Source organism: Pelophylax lessonae, assembly GCF_965119305.1.
Source record: "Pelophylax lessonae genome assembly, chromosome: 1".
Classification (NCBI taxonomy): domain Eukaryota; kingdom Metazoa; phylum Chordata; class Amphibia; order Anura; family Ranidae; genus Pelophylax; species Pelophylax lessonae.
The window spans coordinates 203,524,736-203,543,620 of record NC_138768.1 but is presented as its reverse complement, the minus strand read 5'-3'; the positions used below and the strand labels follow the sequence as shown (position 1 = coordinate 203,543,620).

The following is an 18,885-nucleotide window of genomic DNA, read 5'->3' as shown; positions in this document are numbered from 1 at the left end:
CCTTTCATCCTCGCGCCGGCTGGTTTCCGGCTTTGTGCACACACTGCTCAGCAGTCATGGGAGACTGACTTCCTCGCACTTGTGTTGCTTGCTGGCAGGTGCCCTTGTTTACTCCAGCCCAGGGGGATGTAAGCATTTTATGTACTTTGTTTTTCGGTTATCAATACCAATAAACTGTTAACCCTTTCTATACTGGATGTTCACCTGACTTCTTTATCCATTGCATCCCGGTGTGGTTCATGCGCTGCCTTCCTCGTGTACTTTTGTCCATTAATGTCTAAACCACTGGCAACAAAAGTGAGAACACCCCTAAGTGAAAATGTCCAAATTGGGCCCATTTAGCCATTTTCTCTCCCCGGTGTCATGTGACTCGTTAGTGTTACAAGGTCTCAGGTGTGAATGGGGAGCGGTGTGTTAAATTTGGTGTTCGCTCTCACTCTCTCATACTGGTTACTGGAAGTTTAACATGGCACCTCATGGTAAAGAACTCTGAGGATCTGAAAAAAAGAATTGTTGCTCCACATAAAGATGGCCTAGGCTATAAGACGATTGCTAAGACCCTGAAACTGAGCTGCAGCATGGTGGCCAAGACCAAACAGTGGTTTAACAGGACAGGTTCCACTCAGAACAGGCCTCGCCATGGTCGACCGAAAAAGTTGAGTGCACAGTCACAGTGTCATATCTAGAGGTTGTCTTTGGGAAATAGATGTATGAGTGCTGCCAGCATTGGTGCAAAGTTTGAAGGGGTGGGGGTCAGACCTTCAGTGCTCAGACCATACGCCGCACACTGCATCAAAATGGTCTGCTTGGCTGTCGTCCCAGAAGGGAGCCTCTTCTAAAGATGATGCACAAGAAAGCCCCCAAACAGTTTGCTGAAGACAAGCAGACTAAGAACATGGATTACTGAAACCATGTCCTGTGGTCTGATGAGACCAAGATAAAAGTATGCAAAGACAAGTGTGGCTTGCCTACAGTCAAGCATGGTGGTGGGAGTGTCATGGTCTGGGACTGGATAAGTGCTGCCTGGGGAGCTACAGTTCATTGAGGGAACCATGAATGCCAACATGTACTGTGACATACTGAAGCAGAGCATGATCCCCTCCCTTCTGAGACTGGGCCGCTGGGCAATATTCCAACATAAGGACCCCACCTCCAAGATGACCACTGCGTTGCTAAAGAACCTGAGGGTAAATTTGATGGACTGGCCAAGCATGTCTCCAGACCTAACCCCTATTGAGCATCTGTGGGACATCCTCAAACGGAAGGTGGAGGAGCGCAAGGTCTCTAACATCCACCAGCTCTGTGATGTCGTCATGGAGGAGTGGAAGAGGACTCCAGTGGCAACCTGTGAAGCTCTGGTGAACCCAGGAGGGTTAAGGCTGTGCTGGAAAATAATGGTGGCCACCCAAATATTGACACTTTGGGCCCAATTTGGACATTTCCACTTAGGGGTGTACACACTTTTGTTGCCAGCAGTTTAGACATTAATGGCTGTGTGTTGAGTTATTTTGAGGGGACAGCAAATGTACACTGTTATACAAGCTATATACTCACTACTTTACCTTGTAGCAAAGTGTCATTTCTTCAGTGTTGTCACATGAAAATATATAATAAAACATTTTAAAAAATGTGAGGGGTGTACTCACTTTTGTGAGATACTGTAAAGCCTGTATAATAATATTAATAATAATTAAAAAAATTAATAGATAAAAAAAAAAACTGCCCAAAAAGATAAAAATAATGCCCACACATGCTTGGAGTTTTTTTTTTATCTGATCCATGAGGTTGATTTACTAAAGGAAAATATACAAGTGCAGTTTCTCCAGATCTGAATGGAAGCTCTGCTGATTTCTATCATCCAATCATATGCAAGAAAACATGCCCTTTTTCTTTACCTTGCATGTTCCCCGTTACCTTTAGTAAATTAACCTCCATGTGTGATTCAATTAAAATGATCAAATCTGCAAAAAATTGCAAAGTCATATCTCTTCCAATCAATTTAGACTCAATTTCAATTGGATTTGATCAAACTGAGTCGATTGGCCAGGGTAGAATATCATCCTTTACATCAGGGGTCTCCAGACTTTCTAAACAAGAGGCCAGTTTACTGTCCTTCAGACTTTAGGGGGGCCGGACTGTGACCATTGGGAGTAGAAAAGGTCCCCACGTCAGAAGGGAAAAAAAAAATGTCTCATCTTTGATGTCAGTCACTGTGTCCTATCATTGGTGTCATTGGGAGGAATTGTGCCACATTATTGGTGTCATTGATCCCAATTGTAGGTGTCATTGAGAGGGATTATGCCCCAACGTTGGTGTCATTGGGAGGAATTGTGCCCTATCATTGATGTCATTGGGACCAATTGTGGATGTCATTCAGAGGAATTGTGCTCCATTGTTGGTGTCATTGGGAGGATTTGTGCCCCTTCTTTGGGGTCAGTGGGGGAGGGGGAATTATGCCCAATGGTTGGTTTTAGTGGATGAAATATTGCCCCAAGGGCCAGATAAAAGCAAAGTGCCGCAGTTTGGTAACCACTGCCTTACATCAATCAACAGCACTAAGATACTTTGTCCAAGAATACATTCATATTTCAGTTGATCAGATTAGGAGGGTACATTATGGAATAAGAGATGTGAGCACTCATTTATCGTCAGTTACAATTGCACCTAACTACCCATCAAAATCCCCTTCCCTGTGTGTGGCATATCAATCAAATGTATTGTGGCCTACAGATCGATTATTCTTATCAGAAGAAGTTGATCAGAAATGAAATCGATCATTTATCAGCACATATATGACCACCATAGGATTCACGGGTCCAGTGCTGCTTTATCAGGAGTAGCTGTACTCACATTAACCACAAGCATCTGAGGATTCATGAGGAGGGTGTGGATGCTATGTGACATCCAGAGGAAAATTATCACTTTCAACCAATGCTACGTCAGTAAAATAATTTTTCAAATGAAAAGTTCCTTAAGTCTTGCAGTCTGATGGAAGATTTAATTAACAGATGAAAATCTACATGTTTTAATAATTAAATGGCACTATTGATTTATTGATTGAAGGTTCCTTAGAGCTTAGTCATCTTCTCTTTTCCTATTAATATATAAATAGGTAATGTTGGCATCCTACAGCACAAGTCTGGAAAAGTAGTAAAAAAGATTTTAAAGACGGGCTGTAAATGAGTCTCCAGTGTGTAAAATTGATGACTGGAGTTATGCCCTTAGGTCAGATCTTCCATTTTTCTGTCATTTTTTCAAGATCTTAAATAAATGATGGGGTATATATATATATATATATATATATATATATATATATATATAAAACATCTGATGTACATCTGGAGTGTGCTTGGCAGGGGAAACAATCCTGGTCAGATGAAAGGCTTGTAAGGGTTGACCAACTTTTTTCTGCAAACCATGACAGCCTTCATAAACCACTGCATCGCATAGGGGGAGGACTCTGGGTTACAATATACAGCACAGGTGTCAAACACAAGGCCCGCGGGCCGAATCCGGCCCCCCAGGCTATTTCATGTGGCCCTTGCACCTCTCCTGAAGCTGCTGCATCTCCCTCATCTCTGCCCCCACCTTGTCTCAGCAGACAGCAGAATAGAGGACAGAACTCTTCTGTCAGATCCTGTGCTTCTCCCTGCAGCTGCAGAGAGGACCACCCCCCTCTCAGCAGTTGGCAGCAGAGGGGAGGACACAACTCCTCCTACAGATCCTGCACCTCTCTGTGCAGCCACAGCACCCCCTCCTCTCCGCCTCCACTGGTCTTAGCATTCAGCAGACTCTGGCAGCTGAATCCAGCCCTCCTCCAGACCCTGCAGTTGCTGCTTCCCAGCTCCGCCTCCCGCTTCTTCCCAGCAGCAGCACATGGCAAAGGGGATGTACTGTGATGTAAGAAAGGGTGGGGGCTCTTGACTTCTGAGAGTGGTGGGCTACAGATAGAACTGGCCCTTTGAGGACGACCATACTGGTGATGTGGCCCGCGATAAAATTGACTTTGACTCCCCTGATATACAGTGATCAAGTTAAAGTAACTATGTCACTTAATTGTCATACACAAGCTGCTGCCAGATATAGATTGCGGTAATTGGAGGTGCTGCAAATTTTACTGCCCCTGAATGCCTAAATGCCAGGCTGCTCGTATCTGACAATGCTCAGACCTTCTTGATAGCCATGGAGCTTGCTTGCCTTCTACAAGTTCCTGATGGCCTGAGATACAGCTCCTCACAGTAATGAGTGAACAGAGACCACAACAGGCAAGCTCTGACACTACCTGGAAGTGTGGCAGATTTGCCCGTTTAGAACAGCTCAGCATCCAGGCAAAAAGGAGCAGCGAATGCTATTGCAGGCATACAACGCATTTTACCTAGCAGCTTTTTTTTTAAGATAGACTGAATCACTTAAAGGATGCGAATACCAATTTATCCAATGTTGCCTCACAGGGTGCAAAAATGTCCCTGCAATCATAGTATTATAGTGTAAGTCCAGGCTAATACTATCTAAGCCTACATCTGCTCCCACCCCCATTCTAAGCCCTATACTATCTATACTGTACAGGAATCTAATCTAAGAGCACTCTGGTCCAATCATGTGACCTCTCCAGTGGCCTGCCTTAGGGGCCAGGAGAGAGCAGCGACAACGACTGCAATGCCTGGGCGTGACTTACTATGGGGTATCCATTTTCAGCTGTCCCTTCTCTTCCCTAAAGCTGGCGCTGGGAGCCGATTACATGCTCGGACCAAAGCGCCCTTAACTGCTTTTACAGTGTAATGTAAATTAGAAAAAAAAATTTGGAAAAAAAAACAACCTGTAAAGACAAAGGCATAATGAGCTAGTATGCATCGCATACTAGCTCATTATGAAATACATACCTTAAAACAAAGCCCCCGCAGTGCCGCCCGCTCAGTGACAGGACGCCCGACATGTTCGGCCGTCCTGCTTCCGTGTTCGCGTCCACATCACTCCCGCGCCCCCGTTCACGGCATAGGGCTCTGAAGAAACGGCATGGGTGGCCGTTCCTTCAGAGTGCATGCGCCGATGACGTCATCGGCTGCATGCACTGTAAATATCTTCTAAACGGTGCAAGTTTAGGAGATATTTGTAGCATCTATAGGTAAGCCTTAATATAGGCTTACCTATAGGCAAAAGTCTTTAAAGTGGGTTTACAACCACTTTAAGTCAGTGATAAACTGAGCGATTTTCTTTCCTGTAGCAATTGCTCAATTCCCCCATGGAGAGCCACTGTGTTTGCTAGAGGCTATAACAGCCGCTCACAATAATCGCATGTATAATCCGACAGGCTGATTGCACCCAAGTTGATCGATCAATCAACTTGGGAACATTCAGCCTGCCTATACATAGTTCGAATCTCGTCTGGTTCTTGCTGAACTGATTTGAACTGTCTAAGGCCAGCTTTAGGAATAAGGCCCCATTCACACTTGTGCAACCCAAAATTGCGTGATTTTTCTGCAATTTTACTGGGTTTTTTTTGCCGCGATTTTGACTGGACTTGAAGCAATGCCTATGGACCTCAAAACGCATCAAAGTCGGACCAAAGTATGGCAGGGACTACTTTGAAGTCATTGCAACTTGAAGTCACACAGATATATACAATAATCAATGGAAATCATGGAGTACGACTTGTCATGCGAATTTGCGGTCCCAAATCACATGACAAGTCACTCAAGTGTGAAAGGGGCCTTAGTAGTTCTATCACTATACAGGAAAAGATGCATAAAACATTGATATAAGGTAGAGCTATGAGGCTCTATGTGGGGATGGTTAACTCAATATAACAATTATAATTATAATATTTGTTATATACTATTCTATTTTTATTACCTTGGAAACCATCATCCGGTCCATACTGTTGATATGTGGTCCAGTTGTGCACTGGCTCAGTGTGTGGTAACTCGGGTTAGAAAAGTACTGACTGTTCGAATTTCCCCCATTGGTGTGCGGAAGGGTATCTGCAATTAAAAAAAGAAAAAGAAATTACAGGTCACAATACATTTGACTTTTAAATAAATTCAATTTTTTCACGTGTACCATCTATCAACATCTCTCTTTATATTTAACATTTTTTACATGTGGGTTAGTTTAGTTTAAGAACTATAGCACAGGTAGAAAACTATAGATCAAAAATAGCATGGGTGTTCACACGGAACAAAACATATTGTAGAAGGCTCAGCAAAACACAAACAGGCCTGGCAGGGATGCAACCAAACCGGAGCCACTTACAGAGAGTAACAGCGAGGTGACAGTTGTCTGGAGACCCATAAATGCTGACAGTGTCTATCTAAAGGAGCAGAATGCAGCCTGGCCAGTCTATACCCATATGGGGAGGATTCCAGGAAGGATCCCTGCACTTTTCCTACTCCTCCTGAACCTTTCCCTGACGCTAAACCCTGTCCATACACTAATCACACACAAAAATGGGCGCCAAACCTGGGAGCCAGGATCTTAAATACACTATATGATCAAAGGTATTGGGACGCCTGCCTCTACACGCATGTGAACTTTAATGGCATCCCAGTCTTGGTCCATAGGATTCAATATTGAGTTGGCCCACCCTTTGCAGCTATAACAGCTTCAACTCTTCTGGGGAGGCTGTCCACAAGTTTTAGGAGTGTTTCTATGGGAATGTTTAATTATTCTTCCAGAAACGCATTTGTGAGGTCAGGCACTGATGTTGGACGAGAAGCCTGGCTTGCAGTCTCTGCTCTAATTCATCCAAAAGGTATTCTATCGGGTTGAGCTCAGGACTGTGCAGGATGATCAAGTCGCTTTGTGGACTGATGCGCAGTCATGTTGGAACAGGAAGGGGCCATCCTCAAACTGTTCCCACAAAGTTGGGAACATGAAATTGCCCAAAATGTCTTGGTATGCTTACGCCTTAGGAGTTTCCTTCACTGGAAATAAGGGGCCAAGCCCAATCCCTGAAAAACAACCCCACACCATAATTCCCCCTCCACCACATGATTTGGACCAGTGCACAAAGCAAGGTCCATAAAGACATGGATGAGCTAGTTTGGGGTGGAGGAATTTGACTGGTCTGCACAGAATCCTGACCAGTGGCGGCCCGCCTCCCCTATTCATGCGTCCAGCCCCCTAATCTACATGCAGGGCGCCGGATGTATGGATTCCAATAGGGGATTTTTTTTTTTTGAAGCACGTGATTACAGCCAGAGGCTCCAATAGGCTTCAAAAAAGGGTGGGCTCTGCGGCCTGAGCCCACCCAGTTGTGTGACAATAGTGAATTAATATTTGCTATTGTCACACGGATTCTCCTCCTGGCCAATCAAGCGTTTCTCCTTTTCAGCCAATCTGAGACCCGTTTCTCGATTACCCGAAAGGAGAAGCAATCCTATTGGCGAAGGAGGAGATGCAGGAGAAGCCCGACCAACGAAGGGGGACACGGAGCGAGGATACGGAAGCCGCCGCTGCCGCCTCCACATGCCAGTCCAGGAGCAGCTCAGGGTAAGCTGAAACCATTAAGTGGTTCCACTCCCTAATCCACAAAAATACTAAAATCTTGGGTGGTCAGGCCCTTTAAAAAAGACTGACACAGTAAAATGCTGCTACAACCAACAGCAATACAACAAATCATTACTCTTAAAATATAAGTTCTCATTGGTTTGTATGGGTTACTGCCCTTTGTACATCATTATTGCTTTTTGCACTAATTTCTTGATTAAAACTGACAACTGATAACAGTTTTAAAGCTTCATCACGATTATCATCAATCACATTCTTCTTTTAGCTTATGAAAAATAAAATCCAGATTAAATGCCCCCACCTGAAATGATGCATGATTAGTAAAACAGAAATGAATAGAAATAGTAAGAAGTTTACCAAGCCATGTGTTCATTACCTGAGATAGTGTAGTCTGTGCTGAGGACTCGGACGGTGGGGGTGTAGCTTACAGCTGGCATAGTTGTCTCTTTGCCCTTCTGTTTGTGTCTATAGATGATGAAGAGTGCTAGCAGGAAGAGGACAACCAGGACGAGGATAATGATGCCAGCAATGGCCCCAATCTGGTAGGTGTCAGCAGGGATCGCTGCACTAGTGCGGGTCAGGCTGTTCAAATTCCCGACAATTATCATTACAGCTAGAAGTGAAAAATACAGTAAGAATAAAGAGGAAATAAACTCAGATTTTAGATGGTGCACAGGAGAACAGAAGATGTTACAGAAAATGTATTTATCAGCCACAAATTCACAATATAGACAGCTCAGTGTGTAGAAGACTATTATATACAGTATCTCACAAAAGTGAGTACACCCCTCACAATTTTTGTAAACAATTTATTATATCTTTTCATGTGACAACACTGATGAAATGACACTTTGCTACAATGTAAAGTAGTGAATGTACATCTTGTATGACAGTGTAAATTTGCTGTCCCCTCAAAATAACTTAACACACAGCCATTAATGTCTAAACTGCTGGCAACAAAAGTGAGTACAACCCTAAGTAAAAATTTTAAAATTGGGCCCAAAGTGTCAATATTTTGTGTGGCCACCATTATTTTCCAGCACTGCCTTAACCCTCTTGGGCATGGAGTTCACCAGAGCTTCACAGGTTGCCACTGGAGTCTTTTTCCACTCCTCCATGATGACATTACGGAGCTGGGGGATGTTAGAGACCTTGCGCTCCTCCACCTTATGTTTGAGGATGCCCCACAGATGCTCAGTAGGGTTTAGGTCTGGAGACATGCTTGGTCAGTCCATCACCTTTACCCTCAGCTTCTTTAGCAAGGCAGTGGTCATCTTGGAGGTGTGTTTGGGTCGTTATCATGTTGGAATACTGCCCTGCAGCTCAGTCTCCGAAGGGAGGGAATCATGCTCTCCTTCAGTATGTCACAGCACATGTTGACATTCATGATTCCCTAAACCGTAGCTCCCCAGTGCCGGCAGCACTCATGCAGCCCCAGACCATGACACTCCCACCACCATGCTTGACTGTAGGCAAGACACAATTGTCTTTGTACTCCTCACCTGGTTGTCGCCACACACACTTGACACCATCTGAACCAAATAAGTTTATCTTGGTCCCGTCAGACCACAGGACATGGTTCCAGTAATCCATGTCCTAAGTCTGCTTGTCTTCAGCAAACTGTTTGCAGACTTTCTTGTGCATCATTTTTAGAAGAGGATTCATTCTGGGACAACAGCCATGCAGATCAATTTGATGCAGTGAGTGGCGTATGGTCTGAGCACTGACAGGCTGACCCCCCCCCCCCCCCCCTTCAACCTCTGCAGCAATGCTGGCAGCACTCATACGTCTATTTCCCTAAGAAAACTTCTGGAAATGATGCTAAGCGCGTGCACTTAACTTCATTGATTGACAATGGAAAGGCCTGTTCTGAGTGGAACCTGTCCTGTTAAATCACTGTATGGTCTTGGCCACTGTGCTACAGCTCAGTTTCATGATCTTGGCAACCTTCGTATAGCCTAGGCCATCTTTATGTGGAGCAACAATTCTTTTTTTCAGATCCTCAGAGAGTTCTTTGCCATGAAGTGGCATGTTAAACTTAGATAGAGAGAGTGAGAGCGATAACACCAAATTTAACACACCTGCTCCCTATTCACACCTGGGACCTTGTAACACTAACGAGTCACATGACACTGGGGAGGGAAAATGGCTAACTGGGCCCAATTTGGACATTTTCACTTAGGGGTGTACTCACTTTTGTTGCCAGCGGTTTAGACATTATTGACTGTGTGTTGAGTTATTTTGAGAGGACAGCAAATTTACACTGTTATACAAGCTGCTACTTTACATTGTAGCAAAGTATAATTTCTTCAGTGTTGTCACATGAAAAGATATAATAAAATATTTACAAAAATATGAGGGGTGTACTCACTTTTGTGAGATACTGTATGATGTGCCTATTAGGAAAAGTTGAATTGTTTAAAGTTAAACATTTTTTTTCTACCGGCCATAAAAATGTAATTTTAGGAAAGGATCTGCAGAGTAATATAACGTTGCTTATGCACCTGCAGACCAGGCCTATTTACAAATAAATGAGAATGTGTGTGTCTTTTTTTTTTTTTTAAACAATAAAGCAAGTAAAAAAAAAAAAACACTTAATTTACACTTGCACTTAGCGGGAGGTAAAATGATTCAGCTGAGCCATGTTTTTACTGCCCTCATCAGTTCCCCCATATGCTGCAAGCTGAGTTATACATATGCCGCAGCCATATGTCGCAGCCACAATTATCTCAGCTGCTGTGTTCGGTGGGTAGTACTACCTGCTGAATGAGATCCATTCAAGTGAAATGGTTGTGCCACAACCACCCCTGCAATGTTCCCAGTTGAGGTGCTGGCTTTTAGGGGTTGAAACAGACGTGAGGAGGCAACATAAAGCCTTCTCATCATCTGTCAAATGCCCTCTAAAAAGCAATTCCTGTTGTGACAGGAAGTCAGGTAAATCTGGGAATGTAGTCACTGAGAGGAGACACATTCCCACCTGCTTTGAAAGTTCACTGATACTATAGGGTGTTGGCTGCAGAGAGAGCCAGCAGGAAGTTGAAAACCATTCAGCTGTTCAGAATGAGGAGATCAAGGACTCTATAATTTGTCCAGAGAAAATCTATTGAGTGCTGCCTCCTGTCGCCGTGTAGGCTGGGAGAGGAGGACAGACATACGTGTACCTCCCGACGCCGTGTGGGCATGGGAGAAGGACTGCTGCCGCCTGTCGCTGTGTGGGCTGGGAGAGGGGGACAGTCGGATGTGTGCCTCCCGACAAGCTGGTGAGCATGGGAGAAGACCCCCTACAGCGATGTGAAGCTAAGGAGGGTAACCACGAGTGAAGACGTCTCAAAGGTGAGAAGACAAAGTGTTCCATGTGAAGAGTGTGAAGAGTAAAGGGACATGTTCAATGGACAATGTTTGTGCTGTGTGAAAAGCAAACAAATGGACATTTGAGTGTCTGCTGTAGGATCAGCAGTGTCGGCCCAACAGTAGGTTGGAAAGACTTCTTAGGTAGGTTCCAGCGTGAGAAGGTAGCCGCCCACAGAGGCAAGGATTTATTTTGTCTTTTATTTTATTTTGGCTGTTTTGATGCTTGCAATTGTGTTAAGTAAATTGCATGAATAAATCAGTCTTGTTTTTCAACCTCTAATCGGCTATCTCTGTGAAAACGCACCCCCAAAGGGGTCACCCATACGCCTACCACCGAGCTAATCCCTCACATATGGTGGAGGTATGCAGTGGGCAGAAGCAGCAAGATCCCTGCAAGGAAGTGCAAATGTTTGATGAACTTTATCTGGTGCATGAGATTGCACAATCTATGTGTGCAGGAGAGAAGATCCTGACAGAAAAAAAAAAAGTGTTTTAAAGAGACAGGGGTCTCAAAATTTTTTGATGAACTTTGTTGTGTCTGGTGCAAGTGACTGCACAAACTGTGTGCGCAGGAAAAGAGATCTTGCAAGAGAGAGAAAAACTACATGTGTTAAAGAGACAGTGGTCTGAAAATTTTTTTGCTGGACTGTGAAAAATTTGTTTGTGGAGTTATTGAAGATGGGGCGTTCAAAACGCCTGAAGAATGCAAAGATAGATGAAATGAGAGACCGGATTCTATGGATGGAGGGGATGTTACCGTCTGAACCAGCCCCATCCATGCCTAAAGAGAGTCTACTAAAGAGGAAGGGTGTTGTCCCTAGCAACACTGATGAAACTGCTATGGAGACGCAGTGTGCTCAGATGAAAAGTAAACCCAAAATGGGGGAGATGCTGAAACAACGGAGCTTTGCAGCTCAACAAAAGGCTCATCAAGAGAGCATGGCAGGCTGGAAACAGAGACGCCAGCAGCCAATTGAGGCCATCGGTTTGGAGGAAACCGAGTATGTGTGCAGGGCTGAGTTGGATGCCTTGCAACGGAAAATGGAAGAAAAGGAACAAGCCTTGGAATTGCTTAAAATGGAGCATAGAAACTTGCAGGAAATGAATGAACTACTCAAGTCTCATGTGTTACAGTGGGAAGAATCCACTGCTCTTCTTTTGGTCGAGTTGCAAAAATGTCAAGACACTATAAAGGAGAAAGATACCATCCTCATGGAAAAGGAAATTGAAATTCAGACTTTGCAGAAGCAAAGTATGTGTGAAATGTTGGAGTTGCGTAATCAGCTGGAAAAAAGTCTTCAGTGTTTGGAAGTTACAAAAATAGACCTGCAGGAGTCGCAGGAACAGAATGTCGCTCTGAAAACGACATTGTCTCTCAGCGACAACGAGAAAAGTGAAAGAGAGGCTAAATTACTGAGTACTGTGTATGAGCTCACCACTTTGAGCAATGTGGTAGATGAATTACGTGCAGACTGTGAAAGTTGGAAAGGTGAAGCCCAACGTTTCCAGCAGCAGTTAAAGGAGAAAGAAGCCTGTGTGGCAGAATTACAGTCTCATTCCCAGAAGCTAGCCAATGAGGTGAAAGCTCTTATGCAGGGAAAAGGAGATTGTGAACATAAGAGGGAAAAAGTAGAGGCACAGCTTCTGGAATCGCAAGTCAAGGTGTCAGAAGGTGACCGATTGTGTGCTAAGCTGTCAGAGAAGGCAAACCGATTGCAGGTTGAGTTGGACAGTGTCACAAATCGGCTTTCTCAAGCAGACAGCAAATCTAGAGAAATTGCGGAAGATTTTTCTATCTTGGAATCGCAGCTGCAAGACACGCAGGAACTCTTACAGGAAGAGAGGTGTCAAAGGCTGAGTTTTAGCACAAAGCTCAAACAAATGGAAGATGAGAAAAATGGCTTCCTGGAACAATTAAAAGAGGAGGCGGAAGCAAAGAAAAACCTATCAGAGCAAGTCGCAACATTGCAAGCTCAGATAGCGGTTATGAAAAAACGCATGGAAGAAAGCGTTGGTTCATTACAGTGTGTTGAAGATGTGAAAAAGAAGTTTGATCAGATGCTTGGTGAAGAGAAGAATGTGTCTGCAAAATATGCAGAAGAACGCGCACGTGCAGAAACGGAGGCGCGTGATAACGAGAGCAAAGCCCTGTTCTTGGCTCGCTCTTTGGAGGAAGCTCTAGAGTGTAAGGCTGAACTAGAAAGTGTTAAACAGCTGCGTACAGAAATGGAAGAATTGGTCAGCTCCAAGGATGATGTTGTGAAAAGCGTTCAGGAGCTAGAAAAGTCTAAGCGAGCCTTAGAACAGCAACTAGAAGAGATGAAGATTCCGTTGCAGGAACTGGAAGAGGAATTCCAGGCAACAGAGGATCTGTCCCAAAGAGGGGATAGTGTGCCTGATGCAGTTTTTAAAAGGATCAGTGTTTTGGGGTCTGTCCTGAGTGAGCCTCAGAAATGTGACGACATGTGGCTTGAATCACCCCTTTGGAATAAACCGTTCCTTCAAAAACTTCAAGCATTGGAAAATGTATCATTAGAACTTCAGCAAACAAAGGAGCTGAGTAAGAAATGTGATGATTTCTCAGTTCAGGCTGAAAACCTAGTGGAGAAAAATAAGGCTGTTGGTGAAAACGTGAAGCAAATGAATAAGTGCCTTTCAGGGAGTGTTTCCAAAATGGAACTGGTGAAAGACGGGTGGCAGAAGTTTGATCGTGATCTTGAGATGCATTCCATGTGGAATTCAGATAGAGAAAAGGAACTAGGTGACCTTGAGCGGTCAAATAGTTCAGCAGAAAGTGCATTGAAGAAACCTGTAAAAGAATGTGTTGCAGTTCCATGCTTCTTCACTGATGCAGAGAGGAGGTCTATAATGGATACCACCCAGATCGCTGGGTTCAACTGTGTTGTTGCCTTTAACCCCGATGTTGGTGGAAGGAAAGTTGATGATGTTCTGGTTGGCTACTTCTGTGAAGAGTTTGGCAAGAAATATAAACTGAATATCAAATCAAATAGTAGGCCTTTACTGCGACTCGCTCAGGAGGGCGAAAAGTTTAAGAAGTTGATGAGTGCAAATGCTTCAGATCTGCCTATGAATATGAAATGTTTGAATGATATTGATATCTCTGGGAAAAGGAACAGGGGTCACTTTGAAGAAATGTGTGACAGCCTGTTGTCTCAATTGGAAAATCCTCTGCACAGCATCTTAGAGCAAGCAAAGGTCAAGAAGGAAGATCATTCCCTTTTACAACAAAAAGTCAATGATTGTGTACAGATGTATGGAGAGGCAACTCAAGTCACAGAGGGATGTCAAGAGTCCCTACTTGGAACAAAGCTTAGTGAAGCAAAGGTTCTCAAAGTTTTGTGGAAAACATTTATGGATTGCAGAGAGAGGCGTCTTAAGAATGTTGAAGACATTAAGACTAGCCCAATTGAGTTGCCTATGGATCACGGTCCTCCATGGTGGATTGGACAGACGGTTATGAGGGACAAGCTGTCTGACATTTATGAGAAAGCTGTCAATGAAGATGACAGAAACGAGAAGGAGCAAAATGATGCCAAAAATGCAGTTGAAGAATGTGTATATGAGATGAGAGACAAACTGTGTGGCATTTATGAGAAATCTGTCAATGAAGATGACAAAACAGTTTCATCCGGAAGCTTGAGGATAATAGGAGGCTTATCAGTGAGTCAGCAGTGCCTGACACATGCGTGCCTGGAAATATGTGTCCCAACCCTAGGGTTGAAACAAGAGGGGGGGGTATGTGACAGGAAGTCAGGTAAATCTGGGAATGTAGTCACTGAGAGGAGACACATTCCCACCTGCTTTGAAAGTTCACTGATACTATAGGGTGTTGGCTGCAGAGAGAGCCAGCAGGAAGTTGAAAACCATTCAGCTGTTCAGAATGAGGAGATCAAGGACTCTATAATTTGTCCAGAGAAAATCTATTGAGTGCTGCCTCCTGTCGCCGTGTAGGCTGGGAGAGGAGGACAGACATACGTGTACCTCCCGACGCCGTGTGGGCATGGGAGAAGGACTGCTGCCGCCTGTCGCTGTGTGGGCTGGGAGAGGGGGACAGTCGGATGTGTGCCTCCCGACAAGCTGGTGAGCATGGGAGAAGACCCCCTACAGCGATGTGAAGCTAAGGAGGGTAACCACGAGTGAAGACGTCTCAAAGGTGAGAAGACAAAGTGTTCCATGTGAAGAGTGTGAAGAGTAAAGGGACCTGTTAAATGAACTGTGTTCAATATGAAGAATCTGAAGAGTAAAGGATCCTGTTATAAATGAACATGTGCTGTGTGAAAGAAAACAAAGGGACATGTTCAATGGACAATGTTTGTGCTGTGTGAAAAGCAAACAAATGGACATTTGAGTGTCTGCTGTAGGATCAGCAGTGTCGGCCCAACAGTAGGTTGGAAAGACTTCTTAGGTAGGTTCCAGCGTGAGAAGGTAGCCGCCCACAGAGGCAAGGATTTATTTTGTCTTTTATTTTATTTTGGCTGTTTTGATGCTTGCAATTGTGTTAAGTAAATTGCATGAATAAATCAGTCTTGTTTTTCAACCTCTAATCGGCTATCTCTGTGAAAACGCACCCCCAAAGGGGTCACCCATACGCCTACCACCGAGCTAATCCCTTACACTGTGAATTGCTCTTCAGAGAGCCAATGTAAGCCTAAACAAGCCCTAAGGCTTGGTTCACACCCATGCAGGTTACAGTTTGCATATTCCAGGTGCTATTTGCATTTTTCAATACACTTTTTTGATCCATTGAAGTCTATGGCACCAAAAACACAACCTGCTGGTCCCTGGCCCTTTCCATAAAATGCACAGGTGTGAACATAACCCATAGGAAACCATGTTAAATGGACTGTAGTGTGTTTCTGCAAAACGAAAAAAATGAACTAAAAATGCATAGGTGTGAACCAGGCCTAAGACAGCTTTTATGGAAATGGTAAAAATAAATAAATAAAAAGCCTAAAAGACTAGAAGAGATGGAGGAAATATAGGTTACAGTGCGTCTACCCCCCCAAAATATATAATTTACAGCCTTCCAGTCCTTAGATGTGATGGCTGCTTTGGTTTTCCTCTTTCAGTCTTTTTTTTTCTTTTATTTTCATCTGCTTATGCTGCCAGTAGCACAATTCCTGTCTTAGGCTCAGTTTACACCTATGCATTTTTTTATTACGTTTTGCAGAAATGCACTACAGTCCTTTTACCATGGTTTCCTATGGGACACGTTCACATCTATGCTTTTTTCAGCCGCTGCATTTTTGGAAAGGGTCAGGGACTCTTTTAAATGCAAAATGGTGCATTTTTGGTTCAGTAGACTTCAATGGTGAAGCTGCAGAAAAGTATGTAGTGTGTTTTTGCCACAATTTGTGTTTTTTAATCTACCCAAAAACAAATTGATAAAAAAAAAAATTATAAAAATGCAAAATGCATTAAAAAATGCGCAAAAAATTGCGTCAAAAACACATGTGCAAAACAGCAAAATGCATTGCAAAAAACACTACAGAGACGGACCAAATGCAAACTGCATGGGTGTGAGCCTAAAGGAGACAACGCTCATTCATTGTACTGTATCTATGGAGGAGCAGCATTGTCACCTTAGGCTGCTCTCTTGAATTTGGACTACAAACACCTCGTCCTTTCCTCCCCTTCACAACATTGGGGGACGTGTTCTATAGTTCACGGAAGAGAACTGGGAAGGCTGGTAATTGAGATTTCAGTTTACAGCTCAAGAAAGTATTAGATTTCGGGCAAGGTAAACAGGTATTTTCTGTACTTGCAGAAAATGTGCTAACCCTAAAAAAAGAAAACAAATGTGCCACCACATCTATGAAATAAATGACCTTTGTATTTAGATTTAAACATTCTTCAATAAGGGCTAATTAGAGATGAAACATATACATTTTTTCCATTTTTTTATATTTAGTATAGTTGCAAATACTAGCAAATATTAGAAAAAGCATTTGATTGGTTGCAACAGCTGCTTTCATGAAAATGTGTACATAAATTTATTACATTGTTCCAGTGCAAATTTCCATGACATTTTAAATGTGGGTAGTTAAAGCGCTCCTGTGCCAAGACTATTAACAATAAATTATGTACATAATCTTAACAAGCAGTAAAACATTTTGTTTACACTTGTGACTTGAGGGGTGGTAAAAAAAGACAGATCAGCTGTTGTTTTACAACCCCATAACTGCCTACCTTAACCTATTATGGTGGTCAGATGGGGTGGTACATGTCACACCTGCAATGCTTTGCTTCGCAGTTGTACCAAAAATGATATCCCAAGTGGGCAGTACCGCAACCTTTTGCAACCAACTCAAGTGAACGGGGCTGTGCCTGAAACCATGTGATATCGCCTTTCATCTTTACATCAACCGCCCTCTGAAAAGCAATCGTTTTTAGAAGGGTGATGAACACCACGGCAAGTGTAGAGCAGACCAAAGAAATTTAAAACAATCCTTTAGGAACCTCTCTAGCTGCGTGTAAAATAATTCACTCTCCAAGGCCGGCCATAGATGGAGTGGATTTCTTTCCTGCAACCAATATAGTGTTGACAGAGGAATCTCTCCTTCCAAGCCATTTTATTGTCCAGGCGAGGGAGGAGGGGGGGGGGGGGCAGGGGAAGCTGTCCCTGTCGGGAGAACACAGTGATTATGGCTAGTGGCTTTAACAGCTGCTAGCGATAATCGCATGTAAATTCTGGCAGGCTGGTTGTACCCAAGTTGATCCATCGATAAACTTGGGTACATTTAGCCTGGCCATACATGGTTCAATTCAAATGATTCAAACTGTCTATGGCCAGCTTAAGACACAAACACAACAAATACTTTAGAGTCAGGTTTCAGTCAGTTTCTAACAGCTTAGGAACACCTGCTTTGTGTTTACATTAGAAGTTGATAGGCTGCCAAGATCTCACAGAAATGTAGCTGAGATTTCTGTGCTTCTGTTGCGATCTTGAAAATGAATTTCTCCAGACTGCCTATAGCTACAGAGGCAAATATGAGCTTTTTTAATGCTTTTACTGCTTGTCCAGAATATGTAAATACATGGTGTGTGCATAGTCTGAGCACAAGTTTCAAGTACTGGCACTTGTGTTGATGTCAGCCTCCTGTACTCCTCCTAACCATAATGAAGTAATGGAAATTTCTCCAGATGGGAAGAAAATGTTAAAACATACTTACCTTGATCACATCTTGTACCCTTCCAGCCTGGATTGCAGTAACAAGTTCCAGTGATGTGGTCACATGTAGAGTTGTTGAGACAATCACACACTTGCCGACAGCCATACCCATAGCTTCCTGGTGGACACTCTAAATGCAATGCAGAGCACATAAAGGATACATAGTCAGGAACAAATGCAGGTTTGGGGGGAATAGAACTAAATCATTTTACATTTTCTGGATCTTCTACAGTGTGTGTGTGTTTGTGTTTGGGGGGGGGGGGGGGGATATGTAGCTTTGTAACTTGGTTTATGTCAACTGTGGCAGGGTAGCTGCCACTCTGTAAAATGGTGGTTTACGCCAGATTCTCCAAGAAGCAAGCACACTAATGGCACAGGTGTGTGCTGACTTCATATGAGAGCCATAGGTAAAGCTCAGGGCCCTAACCCACCCAGGCCCCACCCAACCGAGGAGGTCAGTATGTGAATGGAGCTGCTATGCACCATGCTGTCCAGGTTGGAACAGACCAAGGCCCGAGCCTGAGAGAGAGTCCAGGAGGGACAGAGCAGCTAGGGAGCTGCAAGGAAAGATGCAGAGCTGAGGTACAGCATCTGTACATGAACACTGGGATATGTTTGACAGTCAAGAGGACCATTGCGGTACTAATCAGAGAAGTAAAGCTGTCCCAAGAGAGCCAGGAGGCTGAATATTATGTTTGTTGCATTCTTGGTGAAAATCCCCTGTGTGGAAAGACAGACCTGTATAAATTTTGACTTTCTTTTAAATAAAAGTGGTCAGCAAGCCCTAAAAACTATATCTGGCGTGGAATAAACTCACTGTTTTGGCACTATGATTG

General features: G+C 43.6%; 1 protein-coding gene across 2 annotated transcripts in view; it reads right to left on the bottom strand.

Annotated features, from left to right (window-relative positions):
- Positions 1–18,885, bottom strand: part of MEGF10 (multiple EGF like domains 10) — a 202,254-nt gene that overhangs the window by 16,792 nt on the left and 166,577 nt on the right. For both annotated transcript variants that reach the window (XM_082253244.1, XM_082253243.1), the window contains exons 19-21: positions 18,051–18,179; positions 7,883–8,119; positions 5,851–5,978 (exon numbers count right to left, since the gene is read on the bottom strand). In XM_082253244.1, the coding sequence (XP_082109370.1) occupies positions 5,851–5,978; positions 7,883–8,119; positions 18,051–18,179 (494 nt within the window). The remainder of the gene's footprint in view (positions 1–5,850; positions 5,979–7,882; positions 8,120–18,050; positions 18,180–18,885) is intronic.